This window comes from Mchenga conophoros, linkage group LG12, assembly GCF_057382185.1.
Source record: "Mchenga conophoros isolate Kocher_MC1m ecotype Shallow Benthic linkage group LG12, M_conophoros_male_GT1.1, whole genome shotgun sequence".
Lineage (NCBI taxonomy): Eukaryota > Metazoa > Chordata > Actinopteri > Cichliformes > Cichlidae > Mchenga > Mchenga conophoros.
In genome coordinates this window covers 30,538,807-30,552,271 of record NC_140537.1, presented here as the reverse complement: position 1 = coordinate 30,552,271, position 13,465 = coordinate 30,538,807, and the positions used below count along the sequence as shown (strand labels likewise).

At 40.6% G+C, this 13,465-nt stretch overlaps 3 protein-coding genes across 4 annotated transcripts; 1 reads left to right on the top strand and 2 right to left on the bottom strand.

The window, feature by feature from the left end:
- Positions 1-215: 215 nt before the first annotated feature.
- Positions 216-2,574, bottom strand: hint2 (histidine triad nucleotide binding protein 2). Of its 2 annotated transcripts, none has more exons than XM_085295165.1 (5): positions 2,202-2,574; positions 1,984-2,121; positions 1,787-1,891; positions 573-645; positions 216-485 (listed from the first exon to the last, which is right to left on the bottom strand). In XM_085295165.1, exons 1-5 carry the CDS (start codon positions 2,427-2,429, stop codon positions 394-396), a joined length of 636 nt encoding a protein of 211 aa, XP_085151291.1. In that variant the 5' UTR covers positions 2,430-2,574; the 3' UTR covers positions 216-393. The 2 variants fall into 2 exon arrangements, with proteins under 2 accessions (XP_085151291.1, XP_085151292.1); XM_085295166.1 differs by having other exon boundaries at positions 2,343-2,570.
- Positions 2,575-2,872: 298 nt separating this feature from the next.
- On the top strand, positions 2,873-8,381 carry mrps30 (mitochondrial ribosomal protein S30). Its single transcript, XM_085295163.1, has 5 exons — positions 2,873-3,668; positions 4,038-4,183; positions 4,618-4,723; positions 5,589-5,765; positions 7,405-8,381. Exons 1-5 carry the CDS (start codon positions 3,095-3,097, stop codon positions 7,662-7,664), a joined length of 1,263 nt encoding a protein of 420 aa, XP_085151289.1. The 5' UTR covers positions 2,873-3,094; the 3' UTR covers positions 7,665-8,381.
- Positions 8,382-8,502: 121 nt separating this feature from the next.
- Positions 8,503-13,246, bottom strand: emb (embigin). The gene is made up of 9 exons (XM_085295164.1): positions 13,102-13,246; positions 12,295-12,372; positions 11,658-11,841; positions 11,288-11,370; positions 10,972-11,108; positions 9,896-10,051; positions 9,351-9,471; positions 9,211-9,244; positions 8,503-9,130 (listed from the first exon to the last, which is right to left on the bottom strand). The coding sequence occupies exons 1-9, from the start codon at positions 13,172-13,174 to the stop codon at positions 9,070-9,072; spliced, it is 927 nt and encodes a 308-aa protein (XP_085151290.1). The 5' UTR covers positions 13,175-13,246; the 3' UTR covers positions 8,503-9,069.
- Between the last annotated feature and the right edge of the window lie 219 nt (positions 13,247-13,465).

The window sequence follows — 13,465 nt, the reverse complement described above, 5'->3', positions numbered from 1 at the left end:
ATGAGCTGTTGAGAAGGTTTGAAGAGCAGGTGGGTGAAGGAATAAACTGCCTGAAGCTGAGTGTTTCTGGGCAGAGTGAAGCATGAACTTTTCCTCTGAGAGGGATTACTCGCACATATCTGACCTCGTTGTTTTGAACCTTTGCTCTTAAATGTGAGCTGCTACCATGGTAACAGTATCCTGACTTGATTAGAGATTAAAGAACTGACTTGAGCTTTATTGTTCCATAACAGAATGTGTCTTTATTTGCAGCCATATCAAACATCAACTTCTGACTTTTCCTTTTCACACATTTTTTCCAACATATTTACATTGACATCAGCTTTGTGTATAAACAGGTATTATGCCATTATTATTGGATTAAACTGAGACACCACAGTAAATGTGAAGCCCTTATCCTGGTGGCCATTTCATCTGTCTTCCTCCCAGGACGTGGATGTGAAGGTGGTAGACGGACTGAGCACCGTGCTTCCCGTCGTTGATCACTGGGAATTCAGTGTGGATGTAAACAAACAGTCTGTATAGTCACATTAATGTCTGGAGAATCATTACGGTAAAATGGTCTAACTTACCCACTCTGTACCCTTCAGTCAGAGATTCTTGCTTTGCCACATTTTTGGCAACAACCAATAAATGTCCTAAGAGCTGAAAGTGGAGAAAAGGAGAGCTGCAGAGATTATTTCCAGTCGACAGTGAGCTGTAAATGAAGCAGTTATGACTTCTTAAAGATTAATATTTAGCGTGTCCGGTCACAGAGGAGACCAAACTGGATGTGAGACCTACAGCAGGCTCATCCAACTTCGGGACTGATCCTGGGATTTCTGAACTACTTCTTACATGGTAACTTGCTGTGATACTAACCTGGACTAGAGCAAGTTACGTTCCAGATCAGTAATCATCAAGTATGAAATCAACGCCTACTGACCACTCAGATCTCCAGGAAATAGCGTCACCTTTGTTTTAAATATCGTCTGAAGTCTTTGTCTTTTGGTAATGAGCACCAATAATAACAACAGATTCATACAAGAAACTATTTGTTGATTTGTTTTCTTTTTCCAATTTTACAACAATGTTATTGCTCTATAAGTGTTACTATCAAATCCTAAAACAGAACACATATTTGTGCTTGTTGATTTTTTTTTTTTTTTTAAATCTGATTTAAAAGTAGTATACGCCTTCTGTTTTTAGATTTCTTCTTTATTCTTAGACTGTTAAACAAGGGAATCTAGATAACAACAGTAATATCTGTCTGTATATCTACCTAATCTGTGTTTGAATTTTAATCTGGACGGCTCGACTCCTTTACAACTTCCCTGCTATATTATTTTATTTACCTGATATCTATTTAGGATTATAGGTTGCTTCCCTTGTGGGAAATATGAGGCTGCAGACCAGCCCACATTTGTTGCTGGTTATTTGATGTCAACACTGCCCATTCAATGCAAAAACACTCATACTGGTTGTTACATTAGGAAAGCCAGAAAACAAAAGAACATCTGGGCATATTTAACCTGCTCTTTGGTCCAAGACCCTGGTTTAAGGCTACACTCTGGGTAGTACTGGTTTCAAATGAGGGAAAGGTAGTGCCTTTAGTGCTTCACCTATAGATTTCTTCCAGTGCTGTGACAACAGTTTGGGGTGAGCTGGTTCTTAAATGCTCTGGAAATTAATCTCACAGACATGTCAAATAGTAAAAAACATAGACTTATAAAAAGGGAGCATGTGCTGCACAATCTCACTGCTTGTGACATGATCTGAGAGTCTAGACAAGAAAACACCAGTTTACCTCAGCGTCATCATCTTTGGCCTCACTTATTCTGGGAATAGGAATCCTTGGAATAACCAGGAAGTGAACAGGCGCCTGTGGACTGATATCCCTGAATGCCAAACACTGATAAAAACAGAAAAAAAAAATCTTATATATGAAGGACTGAACTGCAGAAATGTAACCACAAAATGTTTATTTATGAGCTCAGACTGTACCTTTTCATCCTCATAAATGATATCTGCAGGGATGCTTTTGTCGATCACTTTGGAGAAGATGGTTGGAGCTGGGGAGCCGTACTTCTTGCTGGCTTCCTCTGCCAGCCTCACCTCGTCACTTTTGGTGCACAGGGGTCTCTGGGGGTGAACAACAGGCATGCATCACACATGGGAAAATCAAAAAGCTGCTTTAAGTACGTGTCGCAATGAAACCAAACCTCTTGGTGGTGGTGGGGCACTGCAGGTTCACCACAGCCACCACCAGTAGGACAGGTATTGTCAACATGCTGTGCAGCAGCTAATGAAAGGAATATGTTGACAAGAATGACAACAGGACGGTTTATTTTGATAGCAGATACCTCGCTTCGACAAACATGGGGGAAACGGCTGAGCTTAGCCGCTCTTGTCCCGAACAATGGTGTCCGCAAAATCTGACGACAGTACATAGCTGGCTTTTACAGTTTTGGTGGAAATAATTTTGTGTCTATATATTTTTAAAGGCCGAACAGCCTGTTTATTGACAAAAACACTGCACCTCACCAGAGCCGTTGCACCGTCTTAAAAGTCCAACTTTGACGTAGCCTTCGGGTACTCCCCTACCGTTTGGATTGTTCATGCTGCATCAAATCTCTACTAGCGTCTGCCACCGTTTACAATAAGCTACATAGAAAATACACAGTGTAACACGAGTATGACGTTTTTTGCTATAGTTTTGAATGATTTTGGTTTCAAAGTTTAGCGAACGTTTTAGATTTGTACCCACGTTTTTAGCCCGTTCAACTACAAATTCCGAAATTTCTGAGTCAACGTAAATGCACCATCGTTTACGCGACAGGGCTTCATTCAAGACCCTCAACGTTCTCAGAGGCTAAACATAATGCTAATACAAGCTAAGCTTTATTAAATTACACGACCATTTTATTAAATTACAAGACCACTGCCACAAGTAAATAAAATTAAATGTAATGTTCTTTAATACCGGTCTAAGTTTTGACTTATATTACTTTATGTAGGCGTTAGCATTCAGTCTGGCTCTTTTTTCCGCAAGGGGGCGCTGCTCTGAAAGACTGTTAGTTTGTGTGTCAACGAAAAGTGAAGAAGTTAAGCAAACATGGCGGCCCGCACACGGCTACCCTTGCTGTTCCCCAGAAACTTGTTTCCTTTTAGAAGCCAAAAGCTTGTCCACACTGACGTTTCGGTCAAGGAGCCAGCGTACCCTCCAATAGTCCCCTCTCTAACGGCTAAAAGTAAATCTGCGCGGCGGCGACAGATTGAGGAACGGGTGAAGAAGATATGCACCTCCTCCGTGGAGGACAAGCTGTCCCTCATCACTCGCATCCAGCGGGAGAAATTTGTAGTTTACCCTCAAACTTTCGCACGGAACGCAGACAGATGGTACCAGCACTTCACTAAAACCGCGTACATCCCGGGCCTGCCCGAGAAATTCACCCCGGGCTTGGAGAAGACCACAGCCGCGGTTCCAGGAATCGACGATGATGCGTTCGCGGACATACGCTCCTTGGTGACCCGTGTGATCCTGCAAGAGCACTGGCAATTTAGGAAACGCAAGCCTTTCATGTACAGACATCAAGAGCAGGTGGTCGGACCTTTTCTGAGGAGCCTGGTGTCTGGACTCACCTACAGTTTGGCTAAATACAACCCACTGCTGCAGCTTTCCAGTCTGGGTGTGTATGATGAAGTGGAACTAAAGACGCTGTAGTTAGTGGTGTGGATACCTTCAGGAAAATAAAGGCATTCATAGTGAACAACACAGACTTATATAGCAACAAACGTTCCAAGTAGATTTGTTGTTTCGGGCAAAAACAAAACTCGACTAGAGTGGCCCATTAAAATCTGAAACTTATCATATCACAAAAGTCCAGCCTTTATTATAATAATCTTATGACTATTGCCAAAATAATACGAAGATATTAACAAGTTTTATTGCTCAAAACAAAAAGACAAGGAGTTCCAGATAGCATGAAGTATGAGTGCTATGTTTTTCTACTTAACGATCCTAGTCCTCTAATGTTGATCTATATTTGTTTTCTTAGATCTCAGTCCCCAGGTGAACTTTTATTGGAGGAGGGGTCAGAGAATTATCCCAAAGGGACATCGGAAACGCCACCTCGAGCCAACCAGGTTCCAGATCGACGACCGCCCACACAGTCAGATCAGAGTAACCCAACAGTTGCCTCAGGTAGGCGTCCTTTTCAGACCACATGGATCATGTAATAGCAATAGATGCACAGCAAGGGTTTTTGATGGCCTTGCATAGGTGGGGGGAAATCACACAAACCACTTAAAATGTTTTTCAGTGATGTTGTCATTATATATTTAATTCTACTTTATTATATTGCGTCTCATTGCAGTGTTAAAAGGTTTTAATCCAGATTCACACATTTAAAGCATCGCTTTTTCTGCAGTTATATAGCAATTTTCTGATCTTGTCAAATACTCAATGGACTTCACTCAGAGTTCTGCAGTTATTTGTGTATATATTCAACATTATTACCACAAGGGGGAGTTTGGGGGAGACTGAATGGGCCCATGGGCTCTAGACGGCCTATCTTGCAAGTTGGGCTTGCAAATTAATTTGATCAAATTACTTTGTCAAATCGTATTTACTTTTAGTTTATGCCGCTGGAAGCCTCCCATGCAGCTGAAGTTCCAGAGATCACGCTTCGTCCCAATGTGATGCCGCTGTTCAGAAGGCAGTACGACAACAACATCTTCACAGGTGAAACAATGATGTGGGTCATGCAGGCTGTGCTAGGTGGTTCTAGACATGTTTTTCAGTCTAGTGAGTACATGTTCCTGGTTAGTAAACATGATCACATTTTTTTAATCCTGCTAATCTGATGACACACAGCCACAGCACCACTATGTTTTAGCAAAAAGCCCTGTGGACACTGTGTTTCAAATCGAATCAAAACTACTTTAAGTTTGCTGACTTTGCCCTAAAATCAGACTTTGAAAAGCTGTTTTTCTTTTTTTTTTCCTATAGTTTTTTTTTTTTTAATCACTCCTGCCACCATCTTTGCTGCCACGGAAATCTCCCATAAATCTTATTTCGGGATTCTTTGAATGTCCCGTCTCCCTTTATTATAATATATCTGATTCTATCGATCAGTCATGTTTGAACAGATTTTAGTTGCAAGCTCAGTAAAACAGTCCGTGTAGGGAGCAAAGGAGGTAGAAAATATATATATACTGCCTTAACCCAGAGCCCCAAAAACTGGCCACTGTCCCAAAGGCAAACTGATTCGTTCCCAAATTGTAATTCTGGTCTCACTAACAGGTCATCAGGTTGATTTTTCTCATTATTTACTTATCGTAATGGTCAGCAGGGGGCGCCAATGTGGAACTGACTGGTATTTAGTAAAAGGTATAGATTGTTTTTTGAGAACAATTATTTTAACCCCAACCTTGCTTGTTTTTAATCTTTCTGCTTCTATAGCAAAGTATGATAATAATGTAGCTGCAGGTGGTTTTATATTTGAAGTTTTCATTATCACAGAGGTTACCCAGTGTTTGGCTCATTTTTTTCTTTATTAATCCCCTCTACTTTCTGTTTATAACAAGCCTCTCTGTTTCATTTAAAGGTGCAAAGCTACCAGACCCAGCGTGCTACGGTCACACTCAGTTCCACCTGGTGCCCGACCGATACCACAGAGACCGGATGATTCGGCAGCAGCAGGCTGACCAAGTGGAGGTTTTCCTCAGAGCCAACGCGCTCGCCAGCCTCTTCGCCTGGACAGGAGCTCAGGCCATGTACCAAGGTGAGTTCCTAACACAGCAAAGGTGCAACAGAACTGAGATGCTGTGTTTATAAAACATTACAATACATATTTATGTCTTCATGTAGTTGATTTACTTTGTTCGCTGAAGAGATTTAAAGACATGTCAGAAAGTTAACAGAGCAAATGTCATCATGAAAAGCTTTTTCTTTATGTTCAAGTTGGTTTCTAAACATTTTCTAAAAAGGTCACACACTCACCAGCCACACAATAATATCTATCAGCATCTATCGGCAGCATTTCAGTGCATTTAGGCATGAAGATGCGGTCAAGAGCTGCTAAAGTTCAAACCAAGCATCAAAATGAGGAAGAAAGGTGGTTTAAGTGACTTTGAATGGGCATGGTGTCGTTCGTTGTTCCTCATACACCGGAAACTTCTGAAATTCTTAAGTCAACGCAAAGTCTTTAGCATTTCTTAATACGAAGGATTCTGGCGTAACTATTTCCTTCAGCCTGGTGTTAGTATTTCAGAAACTGATGATCTACAAAGAAAATTCCTGTGAGCAGCTGGCTGAGGCAGGAGGAGATTGGTCAGACTGTTTCAGTTGCAACAGTAACTCAAAATCCATCAGTCTGCTGTGACATTCAGGTGGTAGAGTACAACATAAAAGCATGGATCCATCCCACTCTGCATTAACGGTTGAGCCTGGTAGTGGTGGTAGTTTAATGATGTGGGGGATATTTGAATGGCACACTTTGCTTCTTTTGGTACCATTTGAGCATCCTTTACAAAATCACAGCCTGCCTGAGTATTGCTGGACGTGTCCATCCCGTTATGACCACAGTGTACCCATCTTCTGATGGCTGCTTCCCATCACGAAGCTCAAATCATCTCAAACTGGTTTCTTGAACATGAAAATGAGTTCTCTGTACTCAAATGGCCTCTACAGTCACCAGATATCAATTCAATAGAGAACCATTTGGATGTGTTGGAACAGAAGATTTACATCATGGATGTGCAGCTGACAAATTTGCAGTAACAGTTGTGCGGTCGTGTCACTATTGACCAATCTGAGAAATGTTTCCAGAACCTCGATGAATCTATGCAATGAAGACATAAGGCGAAAGGCGATCATCCACTTAGTAGCCAAGTGTACCTAATGAAGTGGCAGTGAGCGTTGTTTTGCTTTTTATTAGCCTGGCAGTGCTATAGTGTCTCTGAAATCTCTGGGTATGTGTCGACTATCATAATTAATATTGGTCCAGAATCGTCATTGCAGCCGACCAATCACGTTCTGTGATGTCATAGCTTTGTGACTTTTGGGGGGAGAAGTTTGCCTTTTTGCAGCAAAGCTTTCTGACCAAAAGTCTGATCATGCTTCAGGTTGAAATAAATTTTCAAAAATAATAACTAAGTGTTTAACAAATGTAATATTAAGGGGTGTCTTGTTCCACCTGTGGACACGCAGTGTTACAGGACAAATCTATGACATATCCACTATGTTTAGTCTGTTTCCTCCAGAGCTGCAGAGCTAACAAAGTGACTGGTCAGTGGCATTACTCATGATGCTGCAGGAATAACGCTGATACAGGAATATGGGATTACTGCAGTGGTCTACATTTGGCTTTAAATCTGAGAGAAGGCGTAGCTCGTGTTGATGCTTCCCTCTCCCCGCTGTAGGTTTCTGGAACTACGAGGATGTCACCAGACCCTTCGTGTCCCAGGCCGTGATCACAGACGGCCACTTCTTCTCCTTCTTCTGCTACCAGCTGAACACAGTTGCGCTCTCTGTGGAGACTGACGCCAACAACCCCAGGAAAAACCTCCTGTGGGGCACAGAGAGCCTGCGACTGTACGAGAGCGTGCAGGACGGAGAGGTGGTGGGACTGAACGACGGCGTCGTCAAGCTTCTGGTTCAATTCTTCATGAATCAGCCGTAGTTGGATTGTAAGGGAAGGGGTGGAAATCTTTAGGCAGATTTCACTTAAGATTTTGTTCTCTAAAGAGCAAGATGGGAGTGAAGTTTGCCAGTTTGTATGAAATGTAATGTTGAAAAAAGAAGAATCTGTATTCCTGTGAAAGTAAGTACTGAAAAAATACTGTGTACACATCCCTGATTATTACAGAGGCCTGAAAGATCACAATGGAAATTTGCGTGTGTGTTGGGTATTATACACAGAGTTAAGGGAAGCATAGACAGAAGCAATAATTTAACAAATATCTGTAGCATCTTGGGCGAATCTGTTGTATGAATACATATTTCTGACTCCCGTCATCTCAGCCTGGGCTGTTTCTGCGACAGACGTGTTGGCGGCACACAACAAGAGTTCAGAAATATAGTAGCTTCAACACATTTAAGTAAATTCATTAACTCCAGCCAAACTCAGCATGTCTCACACAGGCTGAGGAACGAGCCGCTCTAGTTTACTTTCTAAATGCAGTGATACAGATTTGTTTCTGACAGTCGCAGCTGAGGGTGTGTCGCCTCTCGCTGTGGTCACAGCTACAACGGTCTACACGATTGTGTGTCGTGGTATAGCTTAGCTTTTCTCCGTGGGGAAGAGGAAGTACAAAGGTTATTCAGGACAAAAACATCCACTGTATTTATAGAAAAAATAATAAATGGCGGATTTTCAAAACTGACTCTTGTTATTGTTGCTTAATCCATCCTAAACTTTTTTTTTCTGTTGACTGCTCTGCTGACGTGTTAACAGACACATTTTTGAAGTGTTTCTTTAGTGCTCGGAAATAAGTTTCAAATGAATCCAACACTGAAACGGTGGTTTGTGTAGTTTTTAATCGGCTTGTTTGCATACGGTGCAGTCATTTTTGGGGAAGAAACTATGACTCTGTGACTATTCTCCTACACGTAAACGCAAAACAGATGCACAAATATGATGAATATGTGAAGATATATTTTGATTTACATGTTATTCAAGTACTGTAGATAGATTACTGCAAGGACAAAAGTCATTGGAAGCACAGTGAAAGGTTAGTCAAAGAGTGTAAGGCACTGCTACGAACCACAGAGAAGAAAAACGGGTAAAAGTCATTTGAAGTTTACGGTGTTGCCAACAAGAAGAGAAAGTCACTTCTGTTATGAGAAAGGGGAGGGGACAAAGATGACGTGATGTGTCAAGAGAAGCATGTCTGGGTTTCTGCACAGGAAGTAAACAGGAAAGGAAAGAGGCCACTTGTGTTGCAAACTCGAGTGTTGATTAGCTGGAAGCTGTTGCACTCTGAGTGTTGAAACAAAGTGATGCAGTTATAACAGAAGCCACAATAACCGTATAAATGTTGCTAGCGTTCACTTTTAAAAATGAGTTTTAAAGCTGGCTGCAGTCTTTAAACTTTGCGCTGCCTCATGGACGTATTACCCTCCAGCTCCTTAGCTTCTTCCTGAGGCCTGACAGAAAAAAAAGAAGTCATTCTTGGATTATGAAATCTGCAAGTATCTTAAAAGAAATACTGCGTCATTGTACTCACAGCTCGTTCTTTTGGTTGCCGTTCGGCAGATTTTCTGAGAATGAGACCGATAAATACAAGTTAAAAGTAAGTTTTGTCATAAAATGTTGCAAAAAGTATATGATAGTGATACAAATAAGAGCTGGATGATGTTTATCTACCCTCTTCTGTGTTGTTCTTCCTGGAATGAATTTTCTCGTAGAGCAGGATGGCAGTGACCAGCACGATAACTTCAGCCAGGATGGTTAAGAAGGGTTTCAGGGGCTCAATGAAGCTGATAATCTTCAGTACAGAAAGAGGAAATATTATATATCACTACTCCTACTGTTTTCAGTCACATCCACAGGAAAGAAGTACAGATGTTTTATCTTATGGGATTAGTAGACCGCACTCGGTGTCTATTCTGCCAAGTAGTTTTAAAAGCTTTATATGTTTGAGTAGTTTTTGTAGTTTGAAGCCTGTGGAGTTGGGCTCTCAGTGGTTCACCAGACCAATCATGACAGGCCATGATTAATAACATATTTTTTTTATTTTACAAAAGCAGTAACCAGTGAGTTTTAAAAAAAAAAAGGGATGCAAAGAGAGACAAATTATTTATTTATTATCAAACTAATAATGAATCCTGGGTCTGAATTACAAACTGCTCAGGGGCTGTACAGGTACAGAGTTCCTTTTGTTTACTGACAGCTCCACAAGGTTTACTGACCTTGAGCTCCACATGGCTCACTGAGGTGCCGACGTGGTACACCGCCCCACAGTAATAGGAGCCAGAGTCTTCATCTGTCAGGTTGCTGATCTTCAGCTTCGTCTTCCACCTTTTATTGTGGATTTCATAGCGCTGAGGCTCTTCAACAACGAGGATCTGTTCCCATATATATCAACATACGTTAACATGACACCGTCTGGATTTTGCTGAACGACACAGTAACAACAACAAATTTAAATGTCTTTGAAGCCAAATGAGGGAAAAGAAGGAGAATTAAAAGGAAAGATTCACGAAGCTGTGCTATGATCCCATTTGACACCCAACCTGCCTCCCAACAGGAGCGTTGTAGGTTTTTGCTTTTTATTTTTTCCACTTAAAAAGATAAAATGACCCACACAACAAAAAATCTGATAAATAAATCAAGTTAAAAGAAGACCCCAGTCCATTGGGATGTTATCCATTGCATCTATTATCTTAAACTAATACTGCATCACATTACAGGCACAATTAAAATATCAGTAATACTGAACTTGTTATCCCATTACAAACAGCTATAACTACTAGATACTGAAAATGTGTATTTAGCATGCATAATATAAAGCATGACAAGCTTTAAAAAGTATGCACACTTGCACATATTTCCCCCACTGCCCCAGCACATTCTGGAAACGCATGTATTGTGTCATAAATACAGGTAATTTATCATAAGTACAAGCTCTAATGTTTCCCACCACTGTGCTTTAATGCCTGCTCATGTTCATTTATAGGATCTTATGCAGAAAAAGACCAAACATGAGGAATATGGATAAAAGGATAAACCATCCACCTATGAACAGTAATGAAAAGGTTTACTTCGACTTTCACAAAATATGAGGAGCTGTTAAAAATAGACACTTTGTTTGGTATAAGATAATTAAGATAAATAAGGATAATTCAAGATGTGTAACATGCAAAGCTGCTCTTGAAGAATATTCTTGAGAATAAAAACATGGGAGATGAACATAAGAAATCCTACTTGAAGGAATGTCAATTAAAAATGATCAGTGACACAACTGTACCGGCTCTGAGCAGCTTACCTTTTCTGTCCCATTGACTTTATACCAGGTCCAGGTTCTGGGCTCTGGTTTGGTTTCCTCCATTTTACAATAAATCACCACAAAGTCCCCCAGATAGCTGACTATCGGCTTGTCTCGCACCTCACTGATCTGTGGAGCTGGAGGAAAACGACTGAGCTGATGATGCTTATGAAGACATAGCAGCACTGCACAGCCTCAGTCGAGTGTTATATATTGATATTCACTATAAATAGCTTGAGCAGGGACTTGAGGAGCTGATAGCAAAACAAATGAAGCTGTGAAATGTCTTGCAGAGATTCATTGTTTATTTCCTTACCTGCCAAAATAAAATCTATTTGTGCTTCAGTCCCAAAAACACAGGAGTAACTTCCAAGGTCTTGTTCACTGACAATATGGAAACTGTAAAGCAGAAGTCAAAGAGGGGTTTTAGATATTAACATAATAAATCAAATGCTCCTGTCCTCCAACTATCTGATTATTTTAACTAAACTGTTGCCCTACTTTCATGTAAAGATAGTTACAGCTGACATGGACAGGCATGAGCTGACACTGCAGTTCTATTTAAAACCTTTTATATATTCAGGTCTTTTGATAAAACGTTGTAACAGTTTTTGAGCCACTCGGAGGGGAACTGCAAAGTGGATTTTCTAAAGCTGTCAGATAAAATATGCACATGAAGTACTTACTCTTGTTTGAGAGTATACTGCTCATTCTCCAGCTGCACAGAGCGCTCACTGTCCTGGATCGTCTTCCCATCTTTTGTCCAATAAACGCTAATGTTTGGTAGTTTCTTCTGATTCCCAGTCCACGTACAGGCTAGCGTTAGATTTACAGGCTCATGCAGCTGGATTTCCTCTGTGTGATTTTCACCTGTGTGGAGTTTTGTGGAACAGTTAGAAACACACACACACACACACACACACACACACACACACACACACACACACACACACACACACACACACGTCTCGTTTGTATCTTCATGGGGACATCCCATTGACCCTTACCCTAAATCTAACCATAACCTAATTGTAACCCTGATACTAAAGCCACATTTTGAGTGTGAAAAATGGCTTCAACCCTGTGGACACACACACACACACACACACACACACACACACACACACACACACACACACACACACACACACAAGGCAAAATCAGGCTCTAATTTAAATCCAGCGCCATGTGGTCACAACAACATGGAAATCCTTACATCTTTGTCATAGCACAATATTTTACAAGATAAATAACTTATCAACATGTGTTCTTTAGCCATATTTACATGAGCAGTAATAAGGAAACACAACATGCAGAAATTACCTTTAAGAACAACACTTTTTACAGTTGTTTTAAGAGCAGTGGTGGGAACCTGTGGCGCTTTGGTTGAGCCCAACGTGTCTGACAGGAAAAGAAGTAAATGTATAAATATACAGAGTCTTTTACTGTGTGTAAAATAATTCAAAAGGTACAATATTATTTATACCAATATTTTAAGGTGATTTTAAGGCAGATATCAGTGTTGCTACTTTGCTGCCGTGTGAAACAGCTCGTAACTGTCTGTGAAAAGTGTCCTCTACATAACGGCAACAAGGTTGTTTCCTTCATCATCTTTTCAAAGAGATGTTTTCTTAAATAATTACATAAATATCATAAGATTGGGATTAAAATGTATTCAGACAAAAAAAAAGAAATAAGCACTGAGTAACTTTAAGGTTTTATCTTTTTGTCTGTTATATAGCTCTTAAACTAACACACATGCACAATCGCAGAAAGAAGCATAATGAGGCGACAATTAAAATCATATCAATATAAAAATCCTTTGCAAGCACGATAATTAAGTAACCTAGTGTTTTGATTTTTCCTTTTACATTTTATCCTATGATGATTACAAATATTTGTCTTGAGGGAAACAGTTTGAGACACATGTATAAGGTGAAAAATCATAAACAATCACTACCAGTATGCTTCAAACCAAATTATGTTGCACACAATTATGTGAAAATCTTATGACATTTTGTTCTGGCCCTTACAAGGTTACGGGACCATTTGGTGGAACAGAGAAAAGGCTGAACAGAGCTTGAACACAACCACAAAACACAGCAAAAATGAAACCCAAAATTAATTTACTTGTATTGATGTGTCTGCAGCAGACGCAAAGCAGGCAGATCTGAAAAAGCGGCTGCTTCCAGGAGGCTGACATGGTTATCGTCCCTCTGTCCTCTCTGTGAGCAGGTTCCTCACTGTCTCTACAGACTGCACGGTATAACCACCCCACCCCTTCTCCCTCATCTGCACAAGTGACGCAGCCATGATATCACTCTGCAGCCTGTGGGTGGCTGCCTCCATCCATTATTCACTCAGATGGGGTTCGTGTCTGGATGTTGTGCTGCAGTTTGTGGTGCCCTTCAGGACTGCATATTAACAGAAAATGTTAAAATAATGTGTATCTGTATTTGCGTGTATACTTTGATAAAAATGTTAAATCTGTCCC